Source organism: Cynara cardunculus (genome assembly GCF_001531365.2).
Source record: "Cynara cardunculus var. scolymus isolate 2C chromosome LG 2, CcrdV1, whole genome shotgun sequence".
NCBI classification, from domain to species: Eukaryota; Viridiplantae; Streptophyta; class Magnoliopsida; order Asterales; family Asteraceae; genus Cynara; species Cynara cardunculus.
Genome location: NC_037529.1, coordinates 58229431 through 58240068, shown reverse-complemented (window position 1 = coordinate 58240068; position 10638 = coordinate 58229431). Strand labels below are relative to the sequence as shown.

The window sequence follows — 10638 nt, the reverse complement described above, 5'->3', positions numbered from 1 at the left end:
CCTTGTATATGTCATTTGTGTCCTATAAATGTTGCTTCCAATGTATTGTAATAAACACACGAAAATATACCAAATCAATAAAAAGAATTTCTGCCCTCTGATCGACAATATGGTATCAGAGCAGTGAGACGTTCCAGTCTTCCAGACCTAACTATTCCAAACTCATCTTCTACCCAAAACCAAGCCGCCATGTCCGAAGACGGTAGCTCGAATAATAGCAACAATGATCTTACTGCACAACTTACAAACCTGTTCAAAACAACCCTCAATAACCAGAATCAAACCACGAAACAGAGTTTATCCGATAGCTTGAAGATCAGTCTCAAGCTTAACAGCCAGAATTACGCCCTTTGGGCTCGGATGATCCAAGTTGCGATTGGGGGAAAATCCAAAAGTTTGTTAAGTCATCTTTCGTGTGATCCCACACCGCCAGATCCATTAGACGACCGGTACGAGCAATGGGAACAAGATGATTTAATCGTGTTCTCATGGCTAATACAAAGCATTGAACCTGCACTTGCTAGCAATCTCACCGAGTTCCCCACGGCAAAAACCCTATGGGATGCCTTGGTGGTTACGTACAGTAGCGGGAAGGATAAGTTACAGACCTTCGACCTACACGTCAAAGCAAATGAAATCAAGCAGAATGGGGCTCCTCTTGAAGATTTTTGGATAGCCCTGCAAGGCATATGGGGTGAAATCGAGAGAAGAGATCTGAATCCAATGAAGTGTGCCATCGATATAGCCACATACAATAGTATCAGGTCTGAACAAAAACTCTTCCAATTTTTTAATGCCCTAGATCGAAGATTTGACCCTATCAAACGAGATATCCTTCGATGGGATCCGCTTCCCTCGGCAGAGGGGGCCTACGCGGCTGTTCGAAAAGAGATGGCTCACCAAGGAATCCTTGGAGCCACCACTGAAAACCCACTGCCTGGCGTGGCGGCCGGTCTTGTTGCTGGCGGGTCATACGATTCCGGCGGGTCACAAGATTCCGGTGGGATAGGGCTTGTCACGAAGGGGCAACACCGCAGATCCGACTCCTCTGGAAAACCTCCATCTCGAGTGGATAAATCAAAACTAAAGTGCAGTCACTGTGGTATGTTGAAGCACACTAAAGATCAGTGTTTTAAACTGGTCGGTTACCCCGAATGGTGGAATGATGGCCACAAGAAAACCGGTGTTCCGGCTGAGAAAGAGAAGGCGGCAACCGCCGTGGGTGCCGGCACCGACGACAATCAGATGCAAGGGGGCTTTGGTGGTATCGCCGCCTCTGGTGTGAAAAACGACGAAGGAAATGCACGTAAAGGGTTTGGGGCTTTATCCTCAGACCCTTGTTTATTAAATCCTAAAGTTTTTAGTTCCCAAAGTCTTGAAATATTACCCCAAACTATTAGACATGCTAAAATGGCTCAAAATTCCCATAAGGCACAAAATAATGCCTGGATTTTTTATAGTGGGGCCACTGAGACTATGACTTTTGAGTCTTCTGATATCACCCTTAACTCTGAACCTAGAATATCTCAAATACAAATTGCAAATGGGGGAAGTATGCATGTTAAAAGGGGGAGGGACAATTGAGATATCTCCAAAACTAAAACTTCATAATTGCCTTTATGTCCCTTCCCTATCTCATAAATTATTGTTTATTAGCCACGTCACAAAAGAGCTGAACTGTTCTGCTTTAATGCACCCGACCTTCTGTATTTTACAGGACATCAGGACTGGGATGATCATTGGGCATGGCACTGAACGACAAGGGTTATACTATGTGGATGAGGTGACTCAACACGGTACTGTGATGCTTGCTCATGGAACACCAAGTAGGGAAGCATGGCTATGGCATAGGAGGTTGGGGCATCCGTCCACAGGATACTTGCATTTATTATTTCCTACACTTTTCCCTTCTAGTAATGTTTTAAGTTGTGAAACGTGTGTTCTTGCCAAAAGTCATAGACAAACTTTTAAACCAAATAACACTCGTGTGAATTTACCTTTTTCCTTGATTCATTCTGATGTTTGGGGGCCGGCAGAAGTTAACGGGGGGCAAGGTTTCCGTTTTTTCCTATTGTTTGTGGACGATTGCACACGAATGACTTGGGTATACTTCCTAAAACACAAATCCGAAGTTTTTAAATTTTTTATCATGTTCCATGCTATGGTTCAAACCCAATACAAAACCAACATTCAAATTCTTCGGTCTGATAATGGAGGCGAATTCGTGAACAATTCTATGAAAGAATTCGTTCAGTCAAAAGGAATGATTCATCAAACCACCTGCCCAAGACACTCTGAACAAAATGGCGTTGCCGAACGAAAAAATCGGATTTTACTAGAGATGACTCGGGCTCTTATGCTTGAATCTAATGTACCAAAATCTTTCTGGCCTGAAGCCCTTGCTACCGYTGCTTACCTTATTAACCGACTACCCACCAAAGCACTCAACCTTAAAACCYCGTTGCAAACCCTATCAAAATTCACAAAAATACCGCCCAGCCTTACCCTTGAACCACGAGTTTTTGGATGTTCTGTGTTTGCCCATATTCCTAAAGTCGACYGAACCAAACTTAGTGCATGTGCTGAAAAATGTGTGTTTGTTGGCTATGGAGTGAACCAGAAGGGGTACAGATGTTACAATCCAAAGCGAGGCAATGTGATCACCACCATGAATTGTGACTGGCTTGAAACCGAGTACTTCTACCGCTCCCAACACAGTGGTCAGGGGGAGGGAAAGATTGAAGACCCACTAAGTTGGTTGAAATGGATCCCTTCTTCTAACAACGTTGATCACAGTAATGGAAATGGGTCACCTCACACTACCACTGAACCGTCAATCAGTGTCGTCCAAGATCCGCCCAACCTGGAGTTCGAGGTAAGTACTTCTCAGAACCCTGAAACTATTCCCGACCCTCCTTTATCTAGTAACCGTGGGGATCATGAAATGCCAACAGAACAGGAAGAATTTCCTGAACAAGTAGAGATTGCAGAGCCAGAAGAAGAAGTAGAAGTTCAGCAAGAAGACAACAATTCTACTCAAGAAACCGTGACTGAAAAGTATGTACTACCCCCAAGAGCAAATAGAGGAGTTTCTCCCAAAAGATGCTCACCAGAAAAGGAGACTACAAGATTAAAATTTCCTATGGAAAACATCGCTAAAGGAAACTTGTCCAAAGAAGCCAAAGCGTTTGTCACCGCTTTGTGCTCTGAACAAACACCTTCTACAACTCAAGAAGCCTTGGAATCGAGAGAGTGGAAAGAAGCCATGGAGACTGAAATGAAAGCACTCAAGAAGAACGACACATGGGAAAAGTGTGCACTCCCACCGGGCAAAAAACCAGTGGGATGCAGGTGGGTCTTCTCTATTAAACACCAGCCGGATGGATCTATTGAGAGATACAAAGCTCGACTGGTAGCCAAGGGCTACACCCAGACATATGGGATTGACTACTCTGAAACATTTTCTCCGGCTGCCAAGATCGATACGATTAGGGTACTCTTCTCTATCGCTGCCAATAAAGGGTGGCCTCTCCATCAATTTGATGTGAAAAATGCATTCCTGCATGGGGAACTGAAAGAAGAAGTCTATATGGAAGCACCACCTGGATTCGCCAAAGATTTTAAAGAAAAGGAAGTATGTCGTCTAAAAAAAATCTCTATATGGGCTAAAACAATCCCCTCGAGCGTGGTTTGGCAGATTCACTCTTGCAATGAGAAAATATGGGTACAAACAGAGCAACTCTGATCACACTCTATTTCTAAAACGAAGAAATGGCCTTATAACGTGTTTGATCATATACGTTGATGATATGATCATTACCGGGAATGATAAAGGAGAAATGGAGCAGCTAAGACAGAACTTATTTGCAGAGTTCGAGATGAAAGACTTAGGAAGATTGAAGTATTTCCTTGGAATTGAWGTTTTAAGATCAGAACGGGGAATATTCATTTGCCAGAAGAAGTATATTCTTGATCTCCTTGCAGAAACTGGAATGATGGACTGCAAACCCATGGAAACTCCGATGATGWCAAATCACAAGCTCTATATGGAACTTAAGGCTAAATTAGCTGATAAAGAAAGGTATCAACGGCTAGTGGGGAAACTAATATATCTATCACACACTAGACCCGACATAGCGTATGYTGTTGGAGTTGTCAGCCAGTTCATGCATGAACCTCAGGCAGCTCACATGGAAGCAGTTATTAGAATCATAAGGTACCTTAAAGGAACACCTAACCACGGGGTGTTATTCAAATCGAACGGGCACTTAGAGATACAAGCATACACTGATGCTGACTGGGCAGGTGACAAAGGGAACCGGAGGTCAACCTCAGGTTATTTCACGTTGGTTGGCGGGAATATAGTGACGTGGAGGAGCAAGAAACAGAAAGTTGTTGCACTCTCAAGTGCAGAAGCTGAATTCAGGGGCATAGCTYGGGGACTGGCAGAAATTCTATGGATCAAGAAACTTTTAACCGAACTTGGTTTTCCTCCGAAGGGCACAAGTAGAATGATGTGTGATAATGAGGCTGCAATTCAAATCTCCGAAAATCCAGTTCAACATGATCGAACAAAACACGTGGAGATTGACCGACACTTCATCAAAGAAAAACTGGAAGCTGGAATTATCGAACTTCCGTTCGTCCGATCAGAAGACCAGTTAGCAGACATTCTAACAAAGGCGGTCAATGGAAGAATCTTTAACCACTGTCTTGGCAAGTTGAGTTTTGGGGATCCCACTACTCAACTTGAGGGGGAGGGTTGGAAAAAAGAAAAAAGGAAATGATTTGTCAAATATCACCTCCCAAATTCAAGGATCAATCTCGATCTGTTACAGCCTAGAATCATGCACAACCTTTCCTTGTATATGTCATTTGTGTCCTATAAATGTTGCTTCCAATGTATTGTAATAAACACACGAAAATATACCAAATCAATAAAAAGAATTTCTGCCTTCTGATCGACAATAAAAAGTTTGTAGATCAAGTGAATGTTGAAGAATGTCGGAGATCATCTACTTTTTCTACCTTGAAAAATAGTGAGAAGTGAAGCATGTGTATAAAGAACCTGCAGCACCAACTACAGTACAACCACTTCTCTCTTTTCATACTTTAATAGCAAATGGAATGAAAAACCTAAGCATGCTTCTTTCAACATCAGCCCTGATGAATTCCTTTGTGCAGCCATTTTCTTGGGAAAACAAATAACTTCCTTACGTCACATAAAACCCCTAAAGAGTAATCTGGGGCGTCGGTCAAAGTAGAAAGTTTTTCTACTTTTGAAGAGAGATCATGGGTATGAAGAGAGAGAAAGAGAGAGGGCAGTAACTCTCATGCACATTACACAGAGTAATTATGAGTTTGGTCATAAGTTTGATAATTAAAATAGATTTTCCCAACCCAAACCCATGTAGAACGCAAGGACTAACTACTCTATAGAGTTACAAAAAAAATTAAGGGAAAAGAATTTATTTTATATCGCTTAAACATATACTGGTCTTCAGCACAAAATTAAGTGCACAAAGTAACTAAAATTACCAATTTGTCGCTCCATCCAAGAACTAGTATGTGGTTGCTTTCGATTACTTCGCTTTTCCCTTTCCGCAATGAATCCACCTTCTCTGAGATAGCATCTGAAACAAGCCCTAGCATCATTGCAAATATCAGCATCCCTCCTGAACTTATAGAGACTGAAACAATTCTTGGTCCAGTGCCAACCCTATCTGCATGATTTCCTGAATCTGCCACAAATGTCCAAGAAAGCCAAAGGGCTTCAGCAAGGCTACCATCACTGACAGCATAAAGTGCCAAGCCACCAAATGCTATGAGAAAGATGGTTGCAAAGAGAAGCGCAAGCAACTTCGCATAAGGATAGATAGAGAAGCACACGTCCACCATATACGCAATTCTCTTCTTTAGTGGAACCTCCTCTTTGTTATTTTTTGCCCGCTTCGAGATATTCTTAATCCGGGGAAGATCATCAAGGTATTTGTACAATACAAAAGGTGTAACAAGTGTAAACAGAACAACGTAGAGAGCAATGGTCCGACTGTCGGTGTTGCCAATATACACAAATGAATCCTCTATATCTTGCTTCAAAACGTCGATGCTTTCATTATGAGGAATGTCCTTATTATTATGAATTCTACTAAGATTGTCATTCTCTACCTGCAAACAGGTTAGCCTTCATCATCAAATAGTCTTTAACAAGATCATCTATATTTGCAAGAGCTAAACGTAAACAGCAATAACAAATGAAGAGGGATAGAAGAGAGAGAAAGAAACAGCAAATCTTGTGAACCAAAATTAGTCACAAACAAACTTTGTTATGATTATCATAGGGGAGATAGTCAATTAACTTGTGTAATTTCAGAAAAAATGGAAGTGTTGTAGGTTTCTTGGGACGTCCTAAAAGGGAAAACTTTGCAGTCATCATGGAATGGTTGGAGTATCCCTTTTTGTTGAAGTAAAAGCAGTATCTATTGTCAAACAAGAAGCCTCTTTTATTTTCTAGCAATTTTAAGCAAGAAACCTGATTATAACACGGTCGCTAGAGAGAGAATAGTGAACTGAATCAGCACTACAACATCTCCTCTCTTTTCCACTTTCCATTTTTGAATAACCAACTTTTTGTAAATGTGAATTAGACAAAGATAATAAGCACATTATGGACACATTAACAATTCAGTCGAAGAATTTAATACCTGAAGCTTCATGACTTCATTCCTCAATATAATTGCATAAGATGCAAACACTACACATAAAAGTACCAGCTGCATTAACAAATAAACGTTAAAAAGCAGGATATGATGCTCTGATGGCTTCCTGCAGAATAAGTATATGAACATTACAGACATATAGACATTCAAATGATAACTAAAATAACTTCTAGACGCAAAAACAAATAAGAGAAAAGAGAAGGCATAAAAAGGGTCGGATATACCATTCTTGCCTTAAAACTCCCTTTCCTTTTGTTCTGCTTTTCAAAGGAAAAAAATGGATATGGAGCACACTTTACTAATTTTGTTCATTGTTACGAAATTCCGAAGGAAAAGGTTTCCATTGCAACAGGATTTCTTTCTTATTTTATGATAGCTACTAATCTCCCATGGTTATGATAGACATCTTACAAAACCAGCTCATAGACTATGACTATATATGAATATATTTCCAGCAGTAAGAAATATTCACCAGGTTGAGTGTCAACGAACTCCTGATCCTGGCGGTTTTCCGAGTAGGAGTAGATGAACTTAGGGGAGACGAAGAAATCAAAGAAGAAACCGGAACTTGAGCAGGCACTGACTTAACGATTCTCTCCGATATAGTATCTGACCCCGGTGCTGGTGAATTTGACTTAATTGGACTCGTACGAACCAATTCCACTTCGCTTCGCTCTGCAGCAGCCAAATCCTTAGGCATCGAAGAGCTTCGAACCGGAGAAGGAGACGGAGAAGACACGGGCGGTTGTTTCCTCAGAGACTTAGACGCAGAAGATTTGACAACCGTGACACGGTTCCGAGTGGTGTTAGGTCCAAGAAAGGATGGATAAACATAATCACGATCAGCAAAGCCGAAAGTTTGACCGGGGAAAGTGTCGCTGGTAGTGGTGCTGGAGCTGTCGGATGAGTCAAATGATCTTCTAGGAGACCAGTTGGAGGAAGAAGACGGTGGAACAGGAGGAGTTGAGTCATCAGAGGAGGAGACCCGGCGGACGGTCGGGAAGAGTGGACCAGGGAAGTGAGCGGTGGTGGAATCGGCGATGGTCCTGGATTTCTTGAGGAGAGGACGGCGTTCTGATAGCGGAATGTTAGGGTTTCGTTTGGTATCGAGTGAGTCTCCATTGGTGTTAGACATGATCTTCACCGGAATATCTCTCTGTCTCACATGGTGGTGGTAGGGAAGGTTTTTATCGGCCGGAATATTGTTTAGTGGTGTTGTACAGTAACACAGTTTGTTTTTTACCGTTACTAAAAGGTCATGACGCGTCGCCGTGTTTGTACATCTTTCTATGATTGAACCAACCTAATATCAAGTGTGTGGTATTGTTTATTTAAAGTAATTTATGTTTTTTTTACGTAAGCATTTATCAAATTATTAAAAGTTAGAAGAGTTTAATTTTTTTTTAAACTTCTTATTATCAGTTTGATACCGGTATAAGTTATTTATCCAAATATTTAAAAATGCTTATTAACAGTGTCATACCGGAATATGTCAATAAATTGTTTTTATAAGCAATCTCAAACACAGGGGCGGAACCCCATAGGGGCCTTTGGGGGCCATGGCCCCCCGCTTTTCTACTTAAATACTATAACTAAGTTATAAAAAATATATACATTAAGTAGCTCAGTTGGCAATGATATACCTCCTATATATTGGAGGTTGCTGTTTCAAATCCCATCCCAAGCAATTGTTTTTGCACTTTATAAAAGTTATTAATATTTAATTACATGTATTAGTTTTAATATAATATATTAATTATATGTAAATATAAGTTTTTAAAGTAAATTACACCGGTATCACTATTTCTCGGTTAATACTTAATGTTTTAGTTTTTAGAGTAAATAATATAATATATTAATTATATGTAAATATTGTTTAAATTGGTATTACTATTTTCCTGTTAATACTTTAAATGTTTCAAATTTTAATATTACATTAATTAATCTGTTTCGAAAAATTTAATAGTCTAAAAACAAATCATTTTGATTTACAAAATTTTACAATATTATAGCATCTTCAACATATTCTTCAAAAAATTTCCAAAATGGATAATTAAAACTCTATTAAAACCAAGCTCGAGCTCCCCGCCCCAGCCAATCTCTCATTGGCAGGAAAGTCGTTTCGATCCAATTCATTCTTGGGGTCAAATAAAGAAAAAAAATGATATGTCAGTGACCTATAAACCATTACTATCAATGATTATTAACGGTGTGAATATGATAGAAAAAAATGATTGGATCAAATACAATCCCCCATTGGCAGGAAAGTCGTTTCGATCTAATCCATTCTTGGGGTCAAATAAAGACAAAAAATGATATGTCAGTGACCTATAAACCATTAATATCAATGATTATTAACGGTGTGAATATGATGAAAAAAAAATGATTCTCTCTCATTGTAATCAATTTTTGTTTACACTCTCTCATGTTTTCTCCGTTTTGGAGAATTTTGGAGAGCCTGTTGGAGCAAAAATATGTCTAAAATCTCCATTTTCTCAATTTTGAAAAATCTATTGAAGATGCTCTTATATTTCGGCCCCCCGGACTACAACGGTTGTGTTCCGTCCCTGCTCAAACACTCATTTTATATTCATTCATGAATTGAAATTTAGAAGGGGATTTGATTTGGTGTGTTTTATTAATGTTGCATTCAATTAATATTGATCTAATAATGGAGATCTCTTCTTACGCTTCTCACCATAATACGTCTTACTATAACTTCCATTTTCACCAGAACTCAATCCTTAAGCTAAAATAACCAACATTTTACAAAACAATTTTTTTTCTTTTATTAAATATGATTTCGGTGTAATATTCGGGTTATTTTATTAGATTTAATAATTTAAATCTTTATGTTTATATGAATATTTTATGTAGATATGTGTGGGTGTGGGTGATGTAGTTATGTTAGCCGACCTTTGAGGGGCGGCCTATGTTTATCTGAATATTTTATGTAGAAGTGTGTGGGTGTGGGTGACGTAGTTATGTTAGCCGACCTTTGAGGGGCGGCCTATGTTTATCTGAATATTTTATGTAGAAGTGTGTGGGTGTGGGTGGCGTAGTTATGTTAGCCGACCTTTGAGGGGCGGTTATACACTTACTATAAATAGCAAGTGTATGTGAAAGAAAAAGAAGTTTAGCACACCTTTGAAACACTTTCTATATTAGGAAAGACTCCTTGGTGAATCCTACGGATTGGCAGAAAAAGAAAAAGAGAATTCAAAGCTAGGATATCTAATTTCTACGGTGAGTGTATTAAAGCTTTGAGTATAAATTGTTTACATACAATTTAGTAGTATTTGGAATTGGTCATTATGAATATAATATGTATGTGGATTATCAGTATATGGATAATAAACTGTTCAAGTGTTGTCCGGACTTAATTCTAAGTCTTATTAGTTCAACCAGCGGCTCTGGAAGAGAGACTAGAGGGGCTCTGGTCCTGATTGTCGAATTATATTCTAAGTGTGGTTGGTTCAACCAGAGGCTCTGGTTGTGAAGACCAGAAGCTCTGGAAGAGAGACCAGAGGGGCTCTGGTCCTGATTGTYGAATTATATTCTAAGTCTGGTTGGTTCAACCAGAGGCTCTGGTTGTGAAGACCAGAAGCTCTGGAAGAGAGACCAGAGGGGCTCTGGTCCGGAATGTTGAAATATTTTCTAATGTGGTTTAGAACCAGAGGCTCTGGTCGTGAAGACTAGCAGCTCTGGAAGAGAGACCAGAGGGGCTCTGGTCCTGGTTGTCGAAATATTTTCTAAGTATTGTTTGAAACCAGAGGCCCGATGGATCGAAGCAGTGTGTTTGTAATGGCGGTGTAACCGCGAGAGAGATGTAATGGCGGTGTAACCGCGAGAGAGATGTAATGACGGTGTAACCGCGAGAGAGATGTAATGGCGGTGTAACCGAGAGAGAGATGAAATG

At 39.9% G+C, this 10638-nt stretch overlaps 1 protein-coding gene across 4 annotated transcripts in view; it reads right to left on the bottom strand.

The window, feature by feature from the left end:
- The window catches only part of LOC112506542 (ion channel DMI1), a 13245-nt gene extending 5377 nt beyond the window's left edge, over window positions 1-7868 (bottom strand). For 2 of the 4 annotated variants that reach the window (XR_003068464.1, XM_025110665.1), the window contains exons 1-3: window positions 7192-7868; window positions 6705-6773; window positions 5539-6168 (exon numbers count right to left, since the gene is read on the bottom strand). Coding sequence is in view for 3 of the 4 variants with exons in the window: in XM_025110665.1 (XP_024966433.1) it covers window positions 5539-6168; window positions 6705-6773; window positions 7192-7854 (1362 nt within the window). In the remaining variant the exon portion in view is untranslated. Of the gene's footprint in view, window positions 1-5538; window positions 6169-6704; window positions 6826-7191 lie in introns of all 4 variants that reach the window. The other 2 variants (XM_025110667.1, XM_025110666.1) reach the window with 2 other exon arrangements.
- Window positions 7869-10638: the final 2770 nt, after the last annotated feature.